This window comes from Felis catus, chromosome A2 (genome assembly GCF_018350175.1).
Source record: "Felis catus isolate Fca126 chromosome A2, F.catus_Fca126_mat1.0, whole genome shotgun sequence".
Lineage (NCBI taxonomy): Eukaryota > Metazoa > Chordata > Mammalia > Carnivora > Felidae > Felis > Felis catus.
In genome coordinates, this window is record NC_058369.1 from 12,095,303 (window position 1) to 12,121,170 (window position 25,868).

General features: G+C 58.1%; 1 protein-coding gene and 1 long non-coding RNA gene across 2 annotated transcripts in view; one reads left to right on the plus strand and one right to left on the minus strand.

The window, feature by feature from the left end:
* AP1M1 (adaptor related protein complex 1 subunit mu 1) overlaps window positions 1–3,037 on the plus strand; it is a 29,660-nt gene extending 26,623 nt beyond the window's left edge. The window contains exons 10-12 of the mRNA XM_003982023.6: window positions 1,202–1,327; window positions 1,912–1,987; window positions 2,152–3,037. Of these exons, the coding sequence (XP_003982072.1) occupies window positions 1,202–1,327; window positions 1,912–1,987; window positions 2,152–2,174 (225 nt within the window). The 3' untranslated portion in view covers window positions 2,175–3,037. The remainder of the gene's footprint in view (window positions 1–1,201; window positions 1,328–1,911; window positions 1,988–2,151) is intronic.
* Window positions 3,038–4,776: 1,739 nt separating this feature from the next.
* Window positions 4,777–9,306, minus strand: LOC123382539. Its single transcript, XR_006591040.1, has 3 exons — window positions 9,056–9,306; window positions 6,889–6,957; window positions 4,777–4,945 (listed from the first exon to the last, which is right to left on the minus strand). It is a non-coding gene; the product is annotated as an uncharacterized LOC123382539 (long non-coding RNA).
* Between the last annotated feature and the right edge of the window lie 16,562 nt (window positions 9,307–25,868).

Genomic DNA, 25,868 nt, shown 5'->3' on the forward strand with positions numbered 1-25,868 from the left:
GGCACAGAGTTGTGTTTTGGCCTGTGAGCCGGCCTGTAGGTCTCTCTCGCTCTCGGGGGACTTGCACCCGCTGACATCGGCGTGACGGACACGGGGCGGGCGAGCTGACGTGCCGCTGCCCCTCGGCCTGTCCTCGTGCTTTCGTTTCCCCTTTTGTCTTTATAAGGCTCAGATTTGGGGTCCGGTTACTGTTTCATACACAGGCTGATGATGAAGCGGCTTTAGTTCCTCAGCTGCCTGCTTTGTCTGCGGCTGGGACCGCATTATTCTCCCCTCATTGTCCCAGAGTCTTAACTCAGCACATGTCACTGGCTCAGGCAGAGTCCCTGCTGTGGCCCTGGCCCTGGCGGTGGTGAACACACTGGCCGCTGGCTCCGCCCCAAGGAGGGGAGCATGAGGGGAGCACGAGCGCAGGCCGGGAGCCGGGGCTCCGCTCTGCTCTGCTCTGCTCTGCTCTGCCCGAGAAGCTCCAGGACCGCCCCTGCCTGCTCCGGCCAGAAGCAGCCCTGCTCAGCAGCCGCTCCTGCCAGAGCCGTGGGGGTCACCTGGTGTCCTGAGCGCGATGAGGGCCGCGCTCTCTTTGCTCCCTACTCCTCTAGGTGCGACACCCCGGGCGCTTGGATGGCCGGGCTGAGATGCCTCACTCACGTCCGGGCCTGGGCTTCCGGTCATTCGGGGGCCACCTCTGGGAGCAGGACCCGAGTCCAACCCATCAGTCAGCCCCCAACCTCCATCTTTCACTTTTGTCATCTCCCTCTATTCACCATGCCTCACCTTGACCTTCCCCCTCTGCTTCCATGTGCCTCCCAGACATGGGGCAGGTGGGGCTGTCCTCTCGGGCTCTGGCCTCAGCAGGTGGTCCACACCTCGTGCCTCCTTTCCCTGCCTGAGGCTTGTCAGTCTAGGCATCCTTGCAGCGACTAGTCTTCATTCCCTGAGAGTCTGTGCCACTCTCTTGATCCTAACAATTCGGCGATTTTCTGCAGCATGCCTGCGATCGGGCCGGCTCAGCTGGCAGGGCGGTCCGAGAGGCCTGGGCTAAGTGTAAGTGTGTCTGAGGAGCCGAGACTCTGGGAGACCGGGGCCACGCAGGAAGGGGCTCCGTGGCCGGGCCAGCAACTTGGTGCCCTGCAGGAGCAGCTGTTGGCTGAGCTGGGCCGGGGCCTTGGCCTGACTGTCTCTCCCTCGTCTGCTCCCCCAGGGTGGCAAGGAGTACCTGATGCGGGCCCACTTTGGCCTTCCGAGCGTGGAGGCGGAGGACAAGGAGGGCAAGCCCCCGATCAGCGTCAAGTTTGAGATCCCCTACTTCACTACCTCTGGCATCCAGGTACACGCGGCCAGGGCCGCAGGGCCCCAGAGCGCACGTGGACGCGCCCAGGCCTCCATCCCAGCTCGGGTTGCTGCAGCCAGCGTGGACAACGGTGCTGGTCTGCCTTCCCAGGGTGCCGACGTGCTGCCCCGGCTCTGCCGCCCTCCTTGGGCAGCCTGGTCCCACCCCTGTCCACACAGACCTCACCCTGCACTTCAGCCCTGAGATTAGAGAGTCGTTCCGCCCCCAGAACTAGATAGAGTTTGAGCCTCCGGTGTTCGCGCACCTGCCACCACAGGGCCTGTTTTCCAAATCCGCGAGGGGAGGTGAACTCTGGGCCTCCTCTCCAGGAGTCTGCTGGAGGGCCGTGTCTGAGAGGGCACAGCCTGGCTCTTTCCCGCACCTTCTGGCAGTGACCGCTCCCTCCCGCGGTGTCCACACGCTCCAGACAGATGCCCCTTCCTCCTCCCCCCACCACACCTCTGCCTGTGCTTGCCTGCTCCTCCTCACAGCCTCCCCTCCCCTCCCTGGCCCCGAGGGAGTGACGGGGTGGGGGCGAGGGGCAGCACGCACGTACTCAGGCCCTGCTGCCCGTGCCCTAGGTGCGCTACCTGAAGATCATTGAGAAGAGCGGCTACCAGGCTCTGCCGTGGGTCCGGTACATCACTCAGAACGGAGGTGCGTGCAGCCCGCCACGGGCGGTGCAGACAGGCTTCCTGGTGGCCGCCCCCCTGTGCCCCAGGTGGTGCACACAGAGCAGCCCCAGGGTTGTGGTGGGGGAGGGGGGCGGCCCCACCCCCAGGTGCGGAGCAGAAAACCAACACCTCCTTCCCTGCTTCTAGATTACCAGCTCCGGACCCAGTGACGGGCCCCACGGCCAGCGCTGGCGCTCCAGGTGGAAGCACCCGGAGGAAGCACCTGCCGAGCCTGCGGGATGGAGGAGGGGCGCCCCCCTGGCTGCCGACCACCCTCCCGGCTCCTCCCGGCTCCTCCCCGGCCCCACCTCCTCCAGGCACACCTGCTCTGCCGTTGCCACTCTCGTCCCTGAGGTCCCTTCTCCCAGAAGAGGCTCATCTTCGAGAAGTCTTGTCTCTCTGCCCCCTGAGTCAGTTTGAGGGGAAGGAAATGAAATCTTTCCCTCCAGAGATCAAATGCAGCCTTCTGTGCTGTTTAGCTCCCAGGCGCCAGAAAGATTGGGAAATGCCCGCCGGACTGCTGGCCGCACGCGGCATGTGGCCGGGCCGGCAGGGCCGCTCTTTTATTGCCGTTCTGCTGAACGTCGTAGGTTTATAAGTGTCCCCAGAGTTTGTCTTGTTCGTCCATCGTTGTTTACGTGAACCTCACTGTGTGCACCCCCCGCCCCTTGTCCTGAAGCGCTCTTGGGCAGCACTTAGCGCGGGCGGGCTTGCCCCCCCTCCTCAGCAGCGCCAGCACCGGGTGGCCCTCCCACGTCCGGCCGGAACCTGGCACTCGGGTCTGTGGCTGCAGCTTCTGACTGCTCCTCGGGGCTCCCGGCCTAGACCCCCGGCTTCAGCGGAGGTGCCTTCCCAGGGTGAGCCGTGCCATGCAAGGCCATCACCCAGCCACATCAGTGTTTGTCCCCGGGGGACCGCCGGCCCCATAGGGCGGGGGGAACGGGCCATCCCCGTCTGTGCTGGGTCACCCACTGCACCACCACCCTGTCTGTGTCCGTGTCACGATTACATTAAATTCCATTACTTAAACACACTGCCTGCCTTCCCTCAGGTGCAGCGTGCTGTGGACTCCTGGGTGGCCAGGGGCAGGTGCTGGACTCACATCAAGGTCCTCTCTGAGCTCACTAGAAATGCACGTTCACAGACCACCCCCCCCCCCCCCCCCCCACCAACCTGCTGAGGCAGAGTCTCTGGGATCGAGGCCCAGGAGACCTCTCAACAGTTTCCACCTGTGGTTCATATGTGCACTGGAGTTTGAAAACCGATGCCTGGTCCTCAGAGGGGATTGTGGTGGGCGCATGGGCAGGAAGTGCCCTGTCTTCCCACAGCAGGCACCTGCATCTCCCCCTGCTGCCCCGCTGGGCCTTGCCCGGCTTCCCCCCTGTTGCCTGCAAGGGCTGTGCACCCCTATCCCTCCCCCAGATCGCCCAGCTCCCCCTTTGAGGGCTGGTGGGGCTCAGACCAGAGCCCTTAGAAGCGCCCTTGATGCCTTCCTTGCCCCTCACTGCCCACACCCACATCCGCAGCAAGCCCTGATGGCCTCCTTCCAGAAGACCCTGGGTCCAGAGCATTTTCCATCACTGCCCTTGCTGGAGGCCAAGCCGCAGCCTCTCGAGCCCCTGGGGGTCACAGGTCATCTGCAGGGTAGAGTGGGGCCTCTGTTCCCAGCAATGCTTGGGACAAGGTTATGTGCAAGCCCTCCCACTGTGAGCGTGTGCCTGTGTAATACTAGGTATAGTATATGTAGAAGAAAGATGGAAAGTGCTGGGCTAAGCATGCATCTTGAGTCAGGAAAGGAACAAGAAAATAAGCCTAAGAACACAGGAAGAAGGAAATAATAGGAGGGGAATAGAAAGCAAACATTCGATAAAAAGCAGAACCACAAGTTGCTTATTTTAATAGATGAATGGAATTCAGAAGCTGCTGGGAAGTTTGATCAAGATGAAAAGAAGGCCCAAATCGCTATCCCTCGAAAGACATCAAACGTGGAGAGAGAGCTTTTCAAACATGGAGAGATCAGAGCAGGAGAGGTGCCTCCTGAGGCAGGCAGGCCGCCTTCTGCTGCCCAGGCCATGCGCCTGCAGGGGCTTCAGCCTCCTGGAGGGGGGGCTCTCCTGTCTAAGCCACGCGAAAACCCCACGGGGTGGGGGGGGGGGGGAGGATGCTGTGAGCAGCTTGGTGCCAGCACACTTGAAAATGTCAACTAACTTGGATAAGTTCCTAGAGGGTAAAAAACTGACCCCAAAAGAGGGGGAAAGTCTGAATAGTCCTATAAGCTAGCAAGGAAACAGAACTAGTCAGAACTCTGGACCCAGATGGCGTTCTTGGAAAAGTCCTACCAAACACTCAAGGGGAGAGAAAAGGGAATTTAACAAGCTCAGAAGAAAAATAAACATTTCTTGACTCGTTTTATGAGACCAGCATTTCCTCAAAACAATATGAAACAGGAAAATTCTAGACTAGCCTCACTGGTGACCATAGATGTGAAAATCCTAAATAAAATTGAGGGAGGGGGGCGTCTGGGTGGCTCAGTCAGTTAACATCCAACTTCTCATACCAGCTCCGGTCATGATCCCAGGGTTGCGGATCAAGCCCTATAACCCATGCTGAGCACAGAGCCTGCTAGAGATTCTCCCTCTCCTTTTGCCGCCCCCCCCCCCCCCCCCGCCTGCCCATGCACACACGCACACCCACATGCAAGCACGCACGTTCTCTTGAAAAATCAGAGGGGAAGTGGTGGCGCATAAAAAGGATGTAACCTTGTGTCTAAGGTTGAATCTCAGGTATGCAGAATTTAATGCTGGAAAACACATTGCTCCGATCCACTGCCTTAAAAAGATAAGGGAGTTGGGGCGCCTGGGTGGCACATCTTTTGATGTCAGCTCAGGTCTTGATCCCAGAGTTGAGTTCGAGCCCTGCATTGGAGCACCCAGCGTGGAGCCTAGTTAAAAAAAAAATTTTTTTTAAGTCAGGGAGGAAAACCTATGATCACTTCAACAGGTATGGGCAAAGGGTTTAATAAAATTAAGCATTCATTCATGATCAGAAAGAATAACCCTTAAGCCAACTACAAACTATTGACAATAGTACCCAAAATGAAGTGCCTGGGATTAAATCAAACAAAAAACACACAAGGCCCCTAGGGGAACCTTATGGAGGTGTTTAGGGAAAGCCTAATGGAAAGAGAGGTGCTCCACGGGCTTTGAATGGACGTCTCAGTACCAAGGATGCCAATATTCCTTCTGGTAGGCAGAAAATGCCCTCCCCCCCCCCCCCGCAAGATGTGCACAATCCAACCCCCAGAACTTCTGAATCTGTTAAACTGCATGACAAGGGGGATTCAGATTGCAGATGGGATTAAGGTTGCTGATCAGCTGACCATAATGGGGAGGTTACCCTGAACGACCTGGTGGGTCCAATGTAATCACAACGGTCCTTAACAGTGGAAGAAGGGGATAGAAAAGGCAGAAGCAGAAAGTGGTGGTGTGTGAGGGACCCGGTGTGTAGACGAAGGGTCATCAGCCAGGGATGCGGGCTGGATGCAGACTCCAGAAGCTGGGAGAGGGTGAGACGAATTCTCGCCGGAGTCCCCAGCAGGAGCACAGCCCTGCCGACACCTTGGCTTTATTTAGCCCGGTGAGACCGTCTCAGGCTCTGGACCCTAGGACTTGTTCATAAACCTGTGTTGTTTTATGTTTGTGATCATTTGTTACAGCAGCACTAGGAAACCAATAGACTCTTGAAAACTATTTATAGGTTAAATGCATTCACAATCAAAATCCCAGTCAGGTGCGTGTGGAACTTGACAAGCGGGCTGTAAAATTTCCATGGAAGGTCAAAGAGCCAAGAATAATAAGGAATCTTGAAGGAGAATAAAATAGGATGGCCTGTTTGGGCATCAAGACCTACTGCATTAAGAGTAATTAAGACGCAAAATAGGGTCGGTTAAGGTCATGATCATGGGATCGAGCCTCTCGTTGGGCTCTGAGCTGATAGTGTGGGGCCTCTCCATCCCTCCCCCCCCCCCCCCCCGCTCATGCTCTCTCTTTCTCAAAATAAACCTTAAAAAAAAAAAGACACAACACCTACAGAGTAAGTGCTTTAGGATGAAGTTCAAAAACAAGCTCAGCTGAACTATATTCTTCAGGGATCCTTCCACCGCAAGGGGCAAATCCAGAGAAGGAGAAGAGGAAGTCAAAGTGGGTCTACCTCGGGGGACAGAGAGGCAATCACAGTGGCTCTGGGACGCTGGCCACACTCCATTTCTTGAGCGGGCGGTGGTGACGTGGGTGTTTGCTCCGTAATTTTGTTGAACTGTATGTTTGTGTTTTATGTGCTTTACAGTATGATGTTATAAGCCCCCCAAATTTAACGCATGAAACATCAGATGACTTCAATGTCAGTTGACAATTCCAGACAATCAAAAAAAAGATGGAAAGCCCCCACGTCATTCTTTCAGGCAGCCAGCACTTGAATGCCAAAACCAAGTTCAGGATGGGAGAAAAGAAACCGGGGCCGAAACAACGCACAACAAAGCAAAAGCGCTCGACAAAATGTCAGCAACCAGGATAGAGCAGCGGGCGATAGTATCATATGCGGTGACTAGGCAGGGTCTACTCCAGGGACAAGGATGGCTTCCACAGAGGGCCGCCCAACCCGTGTAACTTGTCCCATCACCAAACCATATCCGTTTGTTCCAGAAAGAAATGTTAAGACACGGCCGACATCCCTAACGGAAAGGGAGAAGCTTCCCCACTCCAAATGATCCCATTTCCCGCCAAGCATCAGAAAGGAGGCTTTTGCAGACAAGCAGGAAGGGCCAGGAACGGGGACCCCAAAGTCCCCCGGATTTCACAGGTGCGACTGGGAGATGCTGAAACTCACTTAGGGACTCGTGAAAGTCATAATGTCCTTGCTGTCCTGCCACGCTGGCCCGAGTTCCATCACAGCCCCCTGGACAAACAGAGACGTGTTTGAGAAGGCGCCCACTCATGACCAGCTGCCCTGTTAGAGCGAACAGAAGGAGGGCCAAGCAACTGTGTCCATCCAGGCGGATATTCTGCTCACTCAGTGAACGGCCAGGGCTGGGTGTGCTGACCGGCCACATCCCACAGCTGGGCTCAGTGGCTTCCCCGCCCCCCTCCCAGAGCTGAACATTCGCCCAGCCTGCGACCCCATGGTTCCATGCCTGGGCAAGTGACCTAAGACAAGTGAGCCCGTGAGTCCACAAAAGTTCACCAATGGAGTGTTCACAGCGGCCTGACTCACGATAGCCCCAAACTGGAAACTCAAACGGTGGCTGCCCCACTCAACAGGATGGGACACAGCGATGAAGAGGCACAAGAGCCAGCTCCACGCCACCACGGAAGGGAGCACGGGCATGAGCGACGCCTACGGCCGGGGGCAGGAGGCTGTGGACTGGAGGGAACCTTCTGGAATGATGGGAAGGTCCTACATTTTGATCTGGGTGCTGCACACACTCGTGTGCGTGTAGGTAACATGCACCGAGCCATACATTTAACACGTGTGCACTTTACACACTTCATGTGGGCATGTTACACCTCAGTTCTTCAGAGCTTAAAAAAGAAAACCATTAATAGTTTACAAACGCAAACAATATTCATGAAATAGCAGATCGCAGGAGGATGTGGTCCCACTAATACAGAGTTTATAGTCACACAAATCATATTGTTTATGGCCAACATCGTACGTAATAAAGTATAAACCATATGAAGGAAGGACTAACTCCAAATTCTTGACCGCGGTACACTGCGGGGTGGAGAGGGACAGCCAGAGACCACGGGTTCAACTGCATCTGTCAGGTTCATTTCTTCCGGTCAGTGGTACATGCATGGAGACTTGTTCAATACATGGGTATCATCGGTGTTTTTGTGGTGGCCTAAGATGGCTCTTAATAAAGGTTGCAGTTCAGATCCTGTTTCTCCCCTGCTCAAAATCCCACCATGGCTCCCCAGTGCCCTCAAGAGTAAAACTCCACGGCTTCCACTCACACCCTCCTTCCCTCCGCTCCTGCCACCCCCGCCTCTTTGCCCCAAGCTTGTCTCCCCTCGGAGCCTTTGTACCTTCAGTCTCTCTCTCCTGGGGCACCCTTCTCTTGGCCACAGCTCAACTCGAATGTCACCTTCCCACTGCCACTCCAGCTTGTCCCTATGTGCAACTGTCCCTTGTTCCACATTTTCCTGTGTCCCCCATCTGCCTTACAAGGCCCTCAAGGGCAGGGTTCCCTGTCTGGTTAGTCACTGCTGCGTCCCCAGGCTGTGGGACTGGCACGGGGACCTGTGGATGCACCCCAGGTTCTGCCAGCCATCGCCACAAGGGGGCACCTACAGGTCAGAAATCAACCCAGGACTTGGGCCACCTGGAAAGGTGGGTAGGACAGGCCCTCTCTGAACACAGGGGTGCCCTGGAGCCCTGCTGTTCCTCCTGGGGGTCCTCACTGCAGCCTGACTGTGACAGATGTGGACACTGAGGCTTGGAAAGGTCCCAAAGGTGACAGGTCCTGAATGCCCCCTGATGGCCCCGTGGTGCCTTCTCAGACACGGTGGAAGAAGCTAGGGAAGCAGCAGATGGGGGTGGAGGTGACTGGGGGCCCTGATCTCAGGGTGGTGCCTGTGATCCTCAGTGGCCGTTCTGTCCTGGCCAGAAGAATCAACTCAGGGCCAGCCAGGGGTCAAGCTGACCCTCTCCACCTCAGGGAACCCGAGGTGCAGGTGGCCCAAGTGCCTGCCCGAGCCCTGCAGCCCCCACTGTACACAGGGGAAACTGAGGCCTAAAGACAGGCCAGGACTAGGTAGGTGCCCTATGCCCAGTGCTGCCCACCCAGCCTGTGCTGGCTGTCCTCTGGGGGGTGGGGGACAGGGGCCTTGGAGGAGGGCAGACCGGGTGCCCCTCACCCACCCCTTCCAGCTCCTTATTCAACAAACAGGGAACTGGGTCTGTGTCTCACGCAGGCTTTCCCAGGGTCCCCAGGCTAAAACTGAGCCCCACAGACCAGCTTCCCTTGCTGTGTGACCTTGACCAGGCCCCTTACCCTCTCTCTGCCTGGTTCCACATCTGTGTTGGGGCTGCTGCAGGCCATTTCATTAGCAGAAAAAGTCTCGTGAAGAAGGAAGTTTTAGGTTGTTGTCAACCAAGCAGGAACTATTCAGTTGCCCTCTCTAGGGGCCACAATCCTTCCAGAAGGCGCAAAGACCACGGGGCCACTAAATCGTCATCACTTTTCAACTGAGGTGAAGTTCACATGACATATAGTTAACCATTTTCAAGTGAGCAAATCTGTGGCATTTAGGGCATTCACAGTATTATGCAACAACCACCTCCCTCTAATTCCAGAACGTTCTATCACCCCAAGAGGAAACCTGTCCCCATGAGCAGTTGCTCCCCGCCCCCTTGTCCGGCCCCTGGCAACTGCCAATCTGCCTTCTGCCTCTGCCCATTTACCTCTCCTGGACACCTCATGTCAATGGAATTATATGGTGTTTGTGTCTTTGTGACTCACTCCTTTCGCTGTGCGAAATGTTCATCCTCACTGTGGCGCGTTTCATCGTTTCAGTCCTCGTTATGACTAATGTCCTACCGTGTGTTATGAGCTCATCCACTGAGGGGCACTTGGGTTCCTTCCACCTTTTGGCGACTGCGACTGGCATGGCTGTGAACACGGGTGGCAAGTATCTGTCTGAGTCCCCGCCTTCGGTTCTTTGGGGTCTATACTGGGGAGGGGGATTGCTGGCCATAAATACGGTAATTCACGTTTCATTTTTTGAGGGATTTCACTGTTTGTCGTTGTTGTTGTTATAAGGCTACAAGGCCATGGCACCTGGCCAAACTGGGCATACTGTGCCTGGAAATTTCTGGCAAGTTCTTTTGGATGAGCCCTTTCCTCTGCGCCAACCGGCCTCTCCCATCAGCCCCTGCTCCGCCCCAAGTGAGCACCGGCCCCTCCTCACAGTGACCCCAGCCCTACACGCCGCTTCGCATCCACATCACCACACGCTTTCTTTTTTAATTTTTTTTAATGTTTATTTATTGTTGAGAGAGAGAGAGACAGAACGTGAGCGGGGTGGGGCAGACAGAGGTGGGGGACACAGAAGCCGAAGCAGGCCCCAGGCTCGGAGCCGTCAGCACAGAGCCCAACGCGGGGCTCGAACTCACGAACCGGGAGATCCTGACCTGAGCCGAAGTCCGACCCTTAACCCACTGAGCCGCCCAGGCGCCCCGTGTATATGCACTTTTGGATCGTGATAAAACGAAGCGGCAAAACGTGCCAAACACGCAGATCTTGTGTGAAGCCTGATGCACGTTTACCTCCGTGTGTTCAGGTGCACACATAACACCCCTCCCTCCGCTCCCCTGCCCCCGGCCCGCCCCGCAGGCTCCCTCATGCGGCCGCCCAGAGGGAACCACGGGGCTCTCGCTGGCGCCCTTGCTTCATCTACCCGTTCTCGAATTCAGGCAAACAGAACCCCGGGGATCTACCTCTGCTCGGCTCCTTTAACGGTCACCCACGTCCTCCCCTCTTCCCGGCTGCATACTATTCCGCGGTGTGGCCGATGCAGCTTGTCGGCCCGGTTCCCCGGCGGACGCGCGCTGGGATGGAGTCCAGAGCTATTAGGAAAAACCTGCTCCTGGCGCGTCTTGTGGCTGCTGCGTGTTTCTTCTCCCGCGGGTAGGATGTCTGGGTTCGAGGGGAGGGGAGATCTAGGTTCGGCTTCAGTAGACACGGTGCAACAGCCTTCCGGGGTGGCTCGACCACTCTGCCTCCCACGGCAGCGAGGGAGCACTCCGTGGGCTCCGTATCCTCACCAGCGCTTAGTGTTACCGGACGTTTTCATTGCAGCCCGGCTGGGGGTGCTGTGGTTCCCGCGTGTTCTAACCCCACTGCGGTCTGGAGCGCCCACCCACAGTCAGGCTCCGGGGGGCGGGGCGGGGGGGCGGATCCAGTGGGGTGCTGGCCACACCCCCTTTGTGGAGCTGCCCCCTCCGCCCTTGGCTTCTGGGCTACCTTCTCCCCCTGTGTTTTTCCCCCCACGGTTCTGTCTCCACCGCTCAGACGGATCCTGAAGCCAGGTGGTCTTGAGGTCGTTCGGCATCCCAGGAAAGACCGCGGTGATGTTCCTGCTCGCTCCGCCTCCTAAGTCTCACCTCTGCACCCACCTCCTGCTTCTCGCCTCCCCCCCGCCCCCCGTCCCCCACACCTCACCCAGCCTAAGCCACTGCACTGGATGAGCCCAGTCCCTGGCGGTCCCCACCCCACGGATGACACTTGCCCTTGAGTCCAGCGCATCAAAGGGATGCTTCTTAGACCATGAGGTGCCCGGCTCATGGGGTTTCACCAACTCCCCAGAATGTGTCCCCCCCACCAGGCCCAGACCCACAGCAGAGGCCTCACCCTGTTCGGCTCCTCTGCCCTCTCCAGCCCCTCCCCCACCCCCATTCATTCAGCTATTTATTGAGCACCTGCTCTGTACCAGGCCTTGTTCGCAATGCAAGGAGGCAAATAGCCAGAAAAACCCCTCCTCTGGGGGGCAGTGGGGTGTGGGGGACAGATATCTCTGTGCTCGTGGCACATGGGGGGCTGGGTGGGGACAAGGAGGCCCCGGCCCTGGCACGGGGCCAGAAGATGTTTCAGAGAACTCTCCGTGGAGCCGGCGACTTGGGACGGGGGACAGAGAGACTTGGAGCCAGCGGTGGGAGCCGCAGAGGGTTTTAGGTTTCCACATCTTCCCCTGGCAGCTGATGGGAGAGGAGAGCTCAGGCAGGAGGGAAGTTGGGGGGCCCGGGGGGGGGGGGTGAGAGAGAGAAGAGGTCAGGGTTGGGGTGTGGCCGAGAGCCCAGAAGGCCTGGGGACAGTGGGGCTGTAGGGCAGGGAGGCGCCTCCCACACCCTCTGGGTGGCAAACACATCCGACCAGGGGATTCAGTTCCTCAAAATTGCCACATACGCACGTGGACACAAGGGGACAGAAACACGCGCACGTACGGCACAGGCCCACGACACACAGACACAAACGTAACAGAGACGCGAACACAACGCACAGACACACGCTCGCTTTCACAACTGGCCTTTGAAAGGACAATCTTTTCTGCCTCGCCCGCTTCTCCCCGCAGGGCCCCTTCCTCCCCACTCTGGACCGGGCCAGGTTCAAGAGTCGCCGTCGGTCACGTGGCCCTCTGGGTCCTGCAGCCTCTGCCCGGTCCTGGCGGCCTGAATGCATATCCCGCTCTGTCCCCACACTGGGGTCTCCTCGGGCCACACGGCAGGTGCAGGCGGGTGAGTCAACAGTGCCTCTTGAGCGAGGGGGTCTTGGTCTCCTAAGTGTCCCTTCCCTTGCTGCTGTCTACTCTCCCACCCTCAAAGCGGGGCTCCCCACTCCCCAACCCCTCACCCCAGCCTAGGCTCGCCCCTGGACACTCCAGCTCCAGAGGCTCAGGGGTTGGCCAGATGAAGGGCTGGGTGGCGGGGCGGGGGTTGGGGGTGGGGGACAGCGGTAGAGCTGGGACCTACCCGGGAGATCATCGAGGGCTGCCTGGAGGAAGAGGCATCAGTAGTAGGTCCTGCAGGTCGAGCTGGAGCTTGGGGGAAATCCTTTAGCGCAGCTGAGCCCACGGCAGCTCCAACAGGGAAGGATCGTCAGGCTGTTTGCCTTTTTGTTGGTTTGTTTGTTTCTAATTGTGGCAAATCACACAGCATGCGATTCACCACCTTTAAGCGCACAGTTCGGCGGCACGAAGCGCACGCACGTGGTCGTGCAGCCGTCACCACCGTCCATCTCTAGAACCTGCTCATCCTCCTAAGCCGAACCTCTGTGCCTGTTAAACACTAGCACCACCACCCCGTTCCCCTCCCCCGCCCCTGGCGCCCACCATCAGCGGTCTCTGTGACTCCGATGACTCCGGGGACGTCCAACACGTGACATCGCACAGCATCCGTCCCCTGGATCCCTCCACGTGGCGCCCTCTGTCAGAACGCCCGTCCTCTTGAAGGCTGCGTCATGTCCCATCGCACGTGTGTGCCACATCTTGTTCACCCATCCACCGGCTGCAATCCTATTTTTAATTTTTGAGGAAGTGCCCTGCTGTTGGTTATTTGCTTTCAAACCAGTGTTTCCCATCGACGATGCAAACAGCCCTCTCCGTCCCCACCTCGGTCTGGAAGGTGGGGTTCCCCTCTGCTGAGCCCCTCCTCGGTCGTTTCATTCATGCCTCAGAGCTACAGCCCATTTCACAGCCCATTTCACAGAAGAAACCTGAGGTCAGAGAGCAGAAGACAAGCCCAGGGTCACTCGGCCGGGAGTGGGACCAGCGCCTCCCCACCCCCCACCCCCCAGACCCACAGCCGGGGAGCTCCCTCTCCAGGTCAAAGCCCTGGACACCCCAGCCCCTTGGCAGTTCCTGCACAGCCCGGCCCCCGCGCGGCCTGCGTTCAGACGCTGAGAGAACTTCCCGTGCCGCTCCGGACTCTGGTCCCTTCCAAGAGAAACGGGTTGCACCTGGCAATGCATCCCAGCAGGAGCCTGGCCACGTGAGGGTGTGTGTGTGTGTGTGTGTAGCCATGTGGTTACGCTGCAGTCCCCACCGCACCACCGCTTGGGAAGGGAGGAGCCGCGGGTTCCAGACCCAGGGCAGGGGGCCGGGAGGGCACGAAGCCAGTGGTGCTGGAACCAGCCGGACCTGAGTGCGACATGGGCATTTGAGCCTCAGTCCATTATTTGGGAAATGGGTTCACCACTGCCCTTGCCTCTCAGGGAAGCCTCTGTGTGGGGACTTGGGGGACGTTGCAGGAGGAGCCCCAGCAGGCATGAAATGAACCATTTTTCTTTTCTTTTATTTTAATGTTTTATTTATTTTTGAGAGAGAGAGCAGGGGAGGGGCAGAGAGAGAGAGGGAGATACAGAATCCAAAGCAGGCTCCAGGCTTCGAGCTGTCCGCGCAGAGCCCGACGTGGGGCTCAGACTCATGAACCACGAGATCATGACCTGTGCCGAAGTCGGATGCTTACCCAACTGAGCCACCCAGGCGCCCCTGTCTTATTTTTACTGTTTATTTTTGAAAGAGAGAGAGAGCACGAACGGGGGAGGGCAGAGAGAGGGAGACAGAGGGTCCGAAGCGGGCTCTGTGCTGACAGCAGAGAGTCCGATGTGGGCCTGGAACTCACAAAGGTGAGGTCGTGACCTGAGCCACCCAGGCCCGCCCCCCCGAGATGAGCCATTTTAAAGCACACAATGCAGTGGCATTTTGTGCCTTCACGAAGTTGTGCAGCCACCACTGACATCTAGTTCTGGAACATTTCCCTCATCCTAAAAGGAAACGCTGTGCCCGTTAGGCAGTCACTCCCCATCACCCTCCCCCACCCACTCCAGCCCCACGGCCACCACCAGTCGGCTTGCTCCAAGGATTTGCCTCTTCTGGACATTTCATATAAACGGGACCACGCTCTCTGTGGCCTTTTGCCTCTGGTTTCTTTTAGCTCCACGATGTTTTCGAGGTTCATGCACGCCGTAGCCCGTGTCAGGGCTTTGTCCTTTTTTCTGTCTGAGTACTATTCTATTGTACAGATGGACGGCGTTTTGTGTATCCATTCAGTGGACACTTGGGCTCTTTCCACGTTTCGGCTGCTGTGAATATTCACGTATGTGTATTTCAGTCCTTCGGACACACGTTTTTGCGTCCTCCGACCAGGAAGGAGACCAAGCGGCTCGGGCCCACGGAGGCAGCGCTGATTTATGGAACAAAGGTCGACATTTTGCTCATGTCTCTTGAAAAACATTAAAGAGGAGACCCAAACGAAAGTCCCCCTCACCTCTTTTCCCCGCTGATCCTTCCTGCGTTGTGCACAAAAGCCCCAAACCGGAGCCAGTGAGGGAAGGATGGGGTGAGCGAGTGGGGGCTGGGTCTTCTGGGGCGAACGGTCTTGGGGTGCTGGCACCTTGGGGCACCTTGGCCTCTCTGGAGGCAGCGAGGGTATGGATAACCTCCCTGAAGCCACACGGCAAGACAGAGGCAGGGCCAGAGACGCGCTCACGGACCCCAGCCGGCACCTGGGCAAAGCCCCTCGCCTCCCTGTGGCTCCGGTCAGACCCCCAGCCCCTGCCATCAGGACCTCGGGGACCTTTCCAGCACCACAGCGTTGCTGATGGGACAGAGGTGAATCAGTGTGAATGAAGAGAGTACCGTTTAATTTCCGCAAATCGGTTTATAAAGCAGTGTGGGGGCAGTGAATCAGCAGGACACAGACGGGCAAGAAAATGTGTCACACACCAAGTTAAGCATGTTGAGTTATTAACGTGGGCCACTGTAAGCCACAATAAAACCAATTTTGAAATCTAAACAATTCCTGAGGTCCCAGGGTCCCCCCTGACAGGGGACGTGTTCCTCCCCCCCCCGAGGAGCTCAGGTCTTGAGCAGAAAGAGTGGGGTTTCAGAAACGCAGCATCATTTCCTCTCTGAATCTCAGTCTCTGTGAAACGGGGAGTGTGGCCCTTTGCAAGCATTTGCTCATTTGCACTGTTCCCTTAGCCTGGCCATCCCTTCCACAAGTTCTGTCCTGTGAGCTCCTACACATCCTTTAAACCCCAGCTGTGACGCCCCCCCCACCTCCTCCAGGGAGTCAACCCAGATAGACACCCGGTTCCCTCCAGCCGAGCCTTGATGTGGTGAGGCTGGGGGGTGGGGGGGCACTGGGCCGAGCTCTGTCTTCTTCAGACCTGGGGATCCTTGAGGGGCTAGGCTGAGGGGCCCAGGGTGGGAAGTGTTAAAAAGAAACTGTAGACACCACCACCCCCACTTGATGGATGAGAGTAATTTTGACAGGGGTCCAACTCCCCAGGGTCACGCAGCCTTTTAGGCCCAGATTCCATTCTGGAGCAGTTGGACTCCAAGTCCAGTGCTCCTTCCCAAAGCTTGCGTTTTGGCTGAGTAACTCACCACCTGCCAGGGGCTGCTTGCTCTGACCTCCTCCTGGGTCCCTGCAGCCCCTGTTTGGGCCAGAACAGCCTGTCCCCTGTGTGTGTGTTGGGGGGGCTGTCCTCCCAGTGGCCCTGGGGTCAGAGATAAGGCCACTGGGCCCAGCTATCGGCAGGAAACATCTTGGCAGGACAGGAAGCCACGGCATTGGCCAGCCGCACCCTCGCGGGCCTCGGCCTATCCGCAGCCAGATATTTTGGGAGCCACTATATAAACCCCGACTCAGCTCCAGGCTGTTCCCGGGGGGGAAGCCTGAGGCTTCACGTTCCTCGGCGGCCCCTGTCACTTGTGTGGCTGCTGGGACACAGGCACCTGGAGCCCAGAGCAGCCGGGACAGATGCCACCGTCCTGGGCCTAAAAGCCCCCTGTTCCACCCTGCTGCAGCCACTTGCTTGCCGAGAGACCCTGGGCAAGCGCTTTCGCCTCTCCGTGCCTCAGTTTCCCCTCTTCACCGCCTTCCCTGGGTCCTGTCCCAAGACACGCAGACGCTTCTGGGCCTGCTTCGGCACCTGCTGACACCGACCTGGCAGGGCCCAAGGATCTGCATTTTAAGCTGGCCTCACACTGAGATCCTTGCACAAGCGCAAGCTTCTCAAACTCAAGGACATACAACCGGTCCTGCCCCTCCCCGCCCCCAGGCCTCTCCTCACTTTCTCCGGCCCAAAAAAGCCCCTGGACAAGCACCCATCCAGACCCTGCAGAGCGCTAGATCAGAGAGACAACATGAGGACGATGTGGCTGCAGCTAACTTCATTTTACAGAGGAGAGAAACGAGGCCCAGAGAGGGGAAGAGACTTGCCTGCGGCCACACAGCAGGCCGGAGGCAGGGCCGCACCAGGGTGCAGGCCTAGGGTCTCCTCCTGCACCCCGGGCACCTCCCAGGAGGCTCAGGTGGGGCACGTGCAGCTCCCAGGCCAACCGGTGGCAGGGTTGGGATCCAAACCCGGGTCTACCTGCTGCTTCCCACCCCCACCCCCGGCTGGCACAGAACGGGGCCATCCCAGGCCCAGTTGCTACGGCTGGGGGGCTGACTGACACGCACAGTTCACCCAGGACAGTAAAAGTGAAACGCAGAAGTGAAATAAAAATACTCAGAGAGCTCAGTGGGGCTCAGAGTCGGCTCCTGCTCTCAGACCTTGAGCCTTTTCCTGGGGAGAGGTGGGGGGCGGGCCGGCGAGCCAGGCGGGGGAGACCAAGCGTGGCTATGTAAATGGCCGGCCCAGCACCTGCGGGCCAGCAGCCAGTGCGAGTGGCGGAGCATGGCCAGCCGTCCCCGCCCCGGGCAGCTGCAGCCGGCGAGAGGGAACTGCCGTGCCAGATATAACCTGACCTGAACTCCACCCAAAGCCCGAGCTCCACGCCAGGCCTGCGCTTGGGAAGCTGCTTTTGGCCAGAGGACCTGGGCAAGCCGCGGTCCGGTTCTGGGTTTCCATCTGCCCCCCAGGAAGGTCTCGGGTGCGGGGCCCCACGCCCTCTAAGTGCTCCGTGCCTGCCTTCCTGATGGGGGGCCCGGTGGGGGAGCAGGAGGCAAAGCGACCCTGTCCTGGTCAGCCTGGGCTCTGAGCTCCTGCTCAGCTTGTGGCCAAGGGGGCACTGGGCTCGCATCTCTCCCCTGACAGGATGCTCACTACCGTTCAAAGCAGCCTGCGCTGGAGCCCAGAGACTGGCTGCTGAGAGTTGGTGGCTCCCTCAGAGTGGACCCGCACCCCACCCTGCTCTGCCGTGGAGCCACCTGGAGCAGGTGACATGACCTGGGTCTGTCCTTGTCTAGATTAAACACCCCCTCTCCCCGGGCATCACTCAGAAGTGCACACACACGTGCACACACACGCGCACCACGGTGGCTGATGGTCTTCCCTGAACCCCCCCCGCCACGTGCCTACCCCCTTTCAAACTGGCAGGGGCAGCTTCCTGCCTGCTCTGACCAGCCCAGAATGAGGAAGGAAATCACCTCCCTCATTCTGGCGTCTGTCCTCTATTAATGCGACCCATAAATCCAGCAGCTCATTGAGCCGCGACGTCAGAGGCGGAGGGCCCCTCACGGAATCACGAATCATCAGTTCAAAAGGGAGCTTTGTCGGGAGAGGGTGAGGCTGGGAATGTTGTTTCTTGAACTAGGTGGTGGTTACAGGGTTGTGTTGTTCTGTGAGAATTGATCAAGCTGTACCAGTGGGGTTAGGCACTTTTATGTCCATATGTCACTTTTGGGTAAAACGGCTAAAGAGAAGGGAAGGGAAGAAGGCAGTTTGGCGACAGGCTGGGACCGGTGGGCGAGGAGGCAATCCGTAGATTAGTGTGGGGCATGGGTGGACGCGGGAAGGGTATCCCAGGCGACAGTCATAGCAGGTGCAAAGACCTGGGGTCCTGAGGCAGCCGGATGTGTTTAGGGACCCGGCAAGGGCGCACGTGGCCCAGGTGGAGGGCAAGTGCTGGCCATGTAGAGCCTCAAAAGCCACAGCCAAGCATGGGGACATTACCGTGCGGCCCGGGCAATGCCACCAAGAGATTTAAGTGGAGGCTGATGGGGTGGACGCATGTAAAGGCCATCAGGGCCACAAACAGGAGCAAGTGAGGGGTGCTCAGCCCCTTTGCCATAGGGGGAAACTGAGGCCCAACAGCTTGGCTACATGTCCGGGAGCCTGCCCGGGCTCTCCCAGGGGCCCTTTCTTTCTGGTCCCCTGTCGCCATGCGGCTGGAGGGTAGAAAGTGCCCAGAGAGCAGCCAGGCACCGTGGGTTTGAGTCCCGATCTGAGCTCACTGGCCTCAGTGTCCTCCTCTGTGAAATGGGAGCCCGGGAGGCCATCTCCCCCCCTGCAGGGGGCGCTCAACAGGCAGTGAGTTCGCGGGCCAGAGGGCGCCTGGCCAGCCCATGGGGCATCTCACAGCCGGGCACCTCAGGGGTGGCTTTTCGGAGAAGCCTGAAGCTGAGGAGGAACCCCTTGGCCCGTGTGGTGGCCTCTCTTAACCTGCACCCAGAGATTCTGCAGAGAGGGTGGGAGGTGGGAGTTTTAAAAAGAAACGTCCCAGTGATGCAAATTCAGGCCTACGGGGATAAAACCGAAGCAGAAAAGAGAACCCTGAGGAAGAGACGTTGTGTCAGGGGATACCCTCCTCGTGCAGAGCAGGGGCCCGCTTGCCACCAAGCCCTGCCTCCCTCTCCACCTGGCCCCTCACTGCGGCTCTGGGACCCCGCCGCCATCCCCCCACTCTGCTGTCTGGAGTCACCTTGCTCCTTGGCTCCGCCTGTCCCCTGGCCATTGGCCATCAATCATCGGGAGGGTGAGACCTCCTTGGCTGGTTCCCCATCGAATTTCCGGCTCCCGGGCCTGGACCCTGGCACCCGGAGGTGCTCAGTAAATATTTGTTGCCTAAATACATGGTGGTAGGTCAGCGCCCTGTCTTATCTCAAGGTGGGGGGAGGCTTTATCGGCCTGGGCTCAGCATCATGGCAGCTGAGCCCAGCCTGGCCTCAAAAGTCTGGCCACCACCCTTCCAGGGGTCCCAGTGTCCTCAGCTAAATGACGAGTCTGGGGTGACACATCTTCTAGGGGTCCCAGGGGATAACCCACGGCACGCAGAGAGCTAGGGACACAGGAAGTGCTCCATAAATGGCCATCGGCATCCCCCCTCCGGGCCCACCTCCCATCCCCGCCGACCTTGGGATGACCACTCCGGGGAAAAAGAGGGCAGAGCCAACTATGAGGACATCGGGGGGCTGGCAGGCTCCCCCGCCTCGGGCTCTTTCTAAGAAGCCAGTGGTGATAACATTCCCCCAAAACAGGAACCAGCGGGTTGGGCCCAGTGTTGCAGAAACCTCTAGCAAGCCTGACCCCCATGCACAGCCTGACCCCACAGCCGGCTTCAGGGCCCGCTGGGCACAGCTTGGAAAGATTTTTATGTAAAAGTGGCCAATGCAAATCCAGGGGCCCAGCGACCTCGAAAGGCCCCACTTCCCCCTTTACCTAACCTTAGCCTGGGAGGCGGCCACCGGGGCGTAGTGGGGGGGGGGGGAAGGCTGGTGGACACCCAGCCTGAACCAAGACCCCGTCCCCAAAAGCAGTCTCTCCCCACCTCTCTCCCCCTCCCCCAGCCCCTGGCAGCCACCTCTTGTCTCTACGGACTTGCCTGTTCTGGACTTTTCATATCAATGAGATCAGACAACCTGTGACCTTTTGTGTCTGGCTTCTTTGGCTCAGCACCATGTTTTTAAGGTTCATCCACATTGTAGCTTGAACTGGCCCTTTGTTCCTTTTTATGGCTGAGTAATATTCCCTTGTGCAGCTAGACCACATGTTGTTTATCCATCCATCCATCCATCCTTTTTTTTTTTTTTTTTTAAATTAATGTGTGGGGCGCCCAGGTGGCTCAGTCGGTTAAGCGTCTGACTTCGGCTCAGGTCATGATCTCACGGTTTGTGAGTTCGAGCCCTGTGTCGGGCTCTGTGCTGACAGCTTGGAGCCTGGAGCCTGCTTCGGATTCTGTGTCTCCCTCTCTCTCTGCCCTTACCCTGCTCATGGTCTGTCTCTCTCTCTCTCTCTCAAAAATAAATAAACACTAAAAAAAATTAATGTTTATTTTTGGGGGAAAGAGAGAGAGCATGCGTGAGCACGTGGGGGAGGGGCAGAGAGAGAGGGGGACAGAGGATCCAAAGCGGGCTCTGCGTTGACAGCAGAAAGCCTGATGCAGAGCTTGAGCCTACAAACCGTGAGATCGTGACCTGAGCTAAAGAGGGACGCTTAACTGACTCAGCCACCCAGGCGCCCCATCAATCCTTTTTTTTTAAATTTTTTTTAACGTTTATTTATTATTGAGAGACAGAGAAAGACAGAGTGTGAGCAGGGGAGGGGCAGAGAGAGAGGGAGACACAGAATCTGAGGCAGGCTCCATGCTCTGAGCTGTCAGCACAGAGCCCGATGCGGGGCTCGAACTCACGAACGGTGAGATCATGACCTGAGCCGAAGTCAGACGCTTAACCAGTTGAGCCACCCAGGTGCCCCTGAAATCCGTATTTTAAAAACAGCTGAGCAATGGAATGCAATGCGGGATCTTGGAACAGAAAAACAACACCAGCAGAGAAGCTGGTGACGTTCAAATAAAGTCTGACATTTCATTCACTGGCAGCGTAAATGCCCCAGTATCCGTTGCTTCGGTTTGGCAAAGGTACCGTGATTTATGTGGGACACCAACGGGGAAAGTTGAAGGGAGCACTCAGTGCTCCCCCTGTACTGCCCGTGTGACCTTTCTGGAAGCCTGGAATTATTCCAAAATAAAAACTTTAAAGAGTGAGCTGGACACGAACACACAGCAACACCCAAAATCCCACTGGGGGAGCAGAAAAACAAAATGTCAGAATACGAGATTCCGGCGACCCCCTGCTGGCCTCCCCCAACCCCATTGGCTGCCTCCCCTCCCCACACCTCTGCTGGACTTTATGCATCCGTTCACAACTATTTCCTCTGCAGCTGCAGTGGCCCAGCTTGGGGACAGAGCAAGACAGACAGGATCCCTGATATTGGGGAGAGAAACAGTAGATGTACAAACATGCAAATTACATCAGGTAAAATGGAAAAATGCTACAGAAAAATGAATCAGGATAAGGAGGTGGGTGGAACTCGGAGGGTTACTTGAGCCAGGAAGGCTAAAGCCAGAAGGGCCATTTTAGCCAGAAGGGCCTCCTTTGTCGGAGCTCAGACCTGCAGGAGGTGAGGGAATGAGCCAATGGAACAGCATTCTCAGCAGCGGGAACAGCCAGTGCAAAGGCCCTGAGGCAGGGCTGTGCCTAGTGTGGTCGTGGAACAAGAGGGAGGCTGGAGTGCTGGGAGTGGAAGAAGATAGAGTCTCCTCCAGAGTAGCCAGGCCCGGACCACAGCACCTCGTGGGTCTCAGCAAGGAGTTTGGATCTTATCCCAAATATGCCTGTGGACATACCCAGGACAGGGTCCGGGACAGTACAGCTGTTATGCAGGCCCAGCCCTGCCTTTGGAGCTTCAGACCCTTCATACCTGCCCTGGGAGGCCTCAGGGTGCAGAGAATTCAAGCTTTCCTGAGGAAGCTGGAACAGTGTGAAACTGTGTGGAATAGCATGGGTGCATTCAGGAACCAAGGCTGTCCCCGGCAGCACTGAGCTCAGATGGCCTCTCCAGGACCTGAGCCCTTAGCCAACAACTGCCAACCTCAAGCCTGAAGCCAGGAAGACTTAACTGGCCCCCATGTGCTGCCCTTTCACAGAAACTTGACTTTGTAACAGAAAAGAGGCCACCATGCGGGACAGAGGAAACTGAGCTGTTAGCACTCAGCCTCACACATTTCCCACGGACAGTCCCAGGCCCGATGGGGGCTCATTCCACTACTCCTGAACCCCATCTCTAAAGCAAAGGGCATTTGAGACCCAAATGGCCAAGCCAGACCCTGGAAATGGGGCATGAGGACCAACAGGGCACCAGTTACCCCATCAGTGGAGTGGATGGAAAAAGCCCCCATATGCATGATACCAACCCAACGCTACCGTCGAGGGCTGGGGGCCCTGCCTCACCCCGGTGTCCCCAAGCACCCCACGCGTGCCCTTCCATTCCTGACCGTGGCTGGGCCCAGACACCGTTTTGATCTCGCTCTGTTCGGTCGATCTGGCATCACAAGTTTGATCTCTGTGAAAACCACAGCTCAGGGGCTGTTATCTGCTATCGGCGGCAGGGGTGAGGGTGGTTTTGGGGCCTCGAAGTATGTGTGCTTCTCAGAAGAGCGGGCCCATGTCATCATAGGGTAGGTGGCACAAAACAGCCAGGTTATCAGGCCTCCTCATCGTGATCCTGGCCCGATTAGAGCCTTTAACGTCCCCAAAGACTTGTTTACGGGACTTATGTTTAAGATTTTCGGCCGGATGCCTCCTGGTCTCACAGCCAAGGGGTCAGAGCTGGGGAGAGGGAAGGCAGGTTTGCGCTGGGGGGCTTCCTGGAGGAAGGGACACTGGAAAGGGTCTCAGGGGGAGGGAGTGAGGGTTCGTGACAGAAGGTGGGGAGGGCACTGGGGAGAGAGGGACCCCCACGGTCAAAGTCTTGGAGGTGAGGACCTCCAAGAGAGCTGGGGCTCCCATCTCAGGGGCGGTGGGGATTTTGCAGTTTAAACCGGGGAGGGCGAGGCGGGGGACCAAGGGTGAGGGTCGGATCCCCCGTCCTGCCCTGGCCACGTAAAGGGACCTCAGCTTGCACTCTGAGCCTCGGGGTTCCCATCTGTGAAATGGGGATGGTGGGAGCACCGGCCCCGCCTGGGTGCCGTGAGGAAAAAGTGCAAGGTCTCGGGATGCCCATTAAGGGACGAGCCCCAGGCAGGGATGAGCCGAAGGGGGCCGGCCCGGCAGTACTATCGAGAAATGGGAACCCCGTGGGGATGGAAGGTAGAGTCGTGGGCGCCCAGGGCTGGGGGCGCAGGGGGATTGGGAGGCTGAGAGCTAAGCGTCATGGGGCTGCTGCCTGAGATGCTCGGAAGCGGCCCGTGGTGGTGGTGGCACAGCCCTGCAGATACACCGAAAACCGTGGCCTTCAGGCTTTAAGTGGGTGAATGATGCTACGTGCCGTTATATCTCAGAAAACTGAAGACACAGGAGGCCCTTCCGCTTTAGAGCTGGAAAGCGCGGGAGGCCTCTCTCACCTCCTGGCAGAACTCCAAACCCGAGCCTCCCGGTAGGAGGTGTTTCAGGGAGAGGTGCTGAAGGAGGGAGGTAGTAACCTCCCCGTCACCCAAGTCGGAACCGGGTGAGCCTCCGCCGGGAACTCCAACCGACCCAGCGGCGCCTCCCCCTCCTCTGGCGGGACAGGTGCCAGGAGCCGCCCCTCAGATGTGGCATCAGGCACCGGGCCCCCTGCCCGCCCACGAGACTGGGCCAGCCTGGGGTTTCCGTGCACATTTGCTACCTGTCTACCTGCTAAGCCACTTCCTCCACGGGCTGCCGCCTGCCTGCCTGTCTGTCTGCTCGACAGGCCCCTGGCTTTCCCCCCCCCACCCCTCCGCTCCTGGAAAGGCCTGGCCCTCCCTCACCCACCCGCAATCCCTTGTCCTGCTTCCTGGTGAGCTGCCTATGGAGGACCTTACACATCGGGAGGGAGTATCCGTTTCAGACCCTCTTTCTAGAAAGAGGGGTCCAGAGTCAGGGCCGGCATTGCCGCTGACCCCCCGGGGGTCCTCCAGGATAGCCGAGCTGCTCGGTTCCTACTCCTAAGCAACGGGGCTAAGATCGCCAACCACCCAGAATGGATGCGGCCACAGGGCCTTTGCACTGGCTGTGCCCCCTGCCGGGTGCGCAGTTCTCCCTGGCCTCTCTCCCCTCCCTGACTCCCCCCACCCTCACGCACAGATGCACCCTTTCTCCCCCTCACCTTACTTCATTCCTCTCCTGGACCCCTCAGTACCTGAAATTCTATTTTGTGTCTACCTACTGATATCTTCCACTCGTCTCCCAGCGGCCTGAGAATCCTGTAAAGAAAAGGACTCCCACAGTCCCTGACACCCAGCAGGGGCTCCGGGTCTATTCTTCACGTGATTAAGGAAGCCAGTCTACCGAAACTGTGTGCACAAATTCAAGGGGAACATGGCGTGTGACTTCACAGCCAAGTTGGCAAGAAAATGTCGGAGGGTCGAGGAAAAACTTCAGGCGAGTTTTCAGAGTAAGCCTTAAAGCTCAAAGAAACTCTCTGCTCGGAGAAGGGTCAGGTTGGATCGTCCTGCCTCCCACCTCCAAGAGGCCAACTATGAGTAGCAGGACCCTGGGGACCCCCCCACCGAGACCCGCAGTGGCCCGGAGCTGCATTGCCCACCACCGCCCGCCTACGGGTGGTCCCCAAACCAGAAGGAACATAAGGGGAAAAAGACCCTTCCCTCCGGGCCTCTGTGCACGATCACCGGGAGCTCGGTTCCTGGCTGTCCAGGGACCGTTCTCCTGAGCCAGGGCCTGACCAGAGAGATCACCGGCAAGGAGAAGGAGGGATGTAAAATCGTGGGGTCTCTCAGGGCCCAAGCACAGCCCCAGTCAGGGGCCTGGGACACGGCCCTTAGCAAGTCCCTGCCCCATATGGCCGCTTGGGAACGGGCCTCCGTTTGGATGCTATCTCTGAGAAGGCCTCCGGGATATCCGTGCCTATCCGGAGCCGGGTTGGGGGTTCCTGGGGCTCTCCCACGGTTTCTACACCCCCACCCGAAACCTGGGGGCCCCCTTGCCCCACCCCCAAGCATTTCTAGCTGGCTCCAAGGCCAACGGACACAAATCTGTTTCCCAACGCACTGCCCCAAGGTGGGGAGGCGTGCAGGTATGCCCTTCTGTCTGGGCCGAGGGAACATGGGAGCCTGGGCTGGGGACGGGGCCCTGGAGGACAGTCATGCGTGAGGGCTGAGCTGGCAAACAAAACCTGGGTTCGAATCCTGCCTCTGGTCACAGCTTGTGCATTTGCGATATCATTACCGCTATTATGATGATCTGTGAGATGATCTCTCTTCAGAGGGAGGCCGGCCCTTTTCTGGCGGGGGAGGGGTGTGTCAGAGGCACAGCATGGCCAACGGGCCCCAGAAAGGCAAGACACTGAGAAATGATGCCTGGAAGCGACTTTAGCACGTTTTCCTCCAAACTGATCTCCTGGGTCTCTGAAGTTTCTGGCAAACACCTGCTCCCCTCCCCACCCTAGTCCCTCCACCACCTGCCTCACATAATCTGCAGTCTCATGGCTCCTCGGGAGCCCAGTCGTGTCCCACCCCAGGACCTTTGCACGTGCTGTTACTTCTGCCCAGAGCGCCAGTCTCCTCAATTCTCACACATTTCTCCCCTCCTTCAAGTCTCAGCTCAAACGTCACCTCCTCAGAGAGGGCCCCTGGAGAGGTCCCCCCCAGGGACTAACAGGG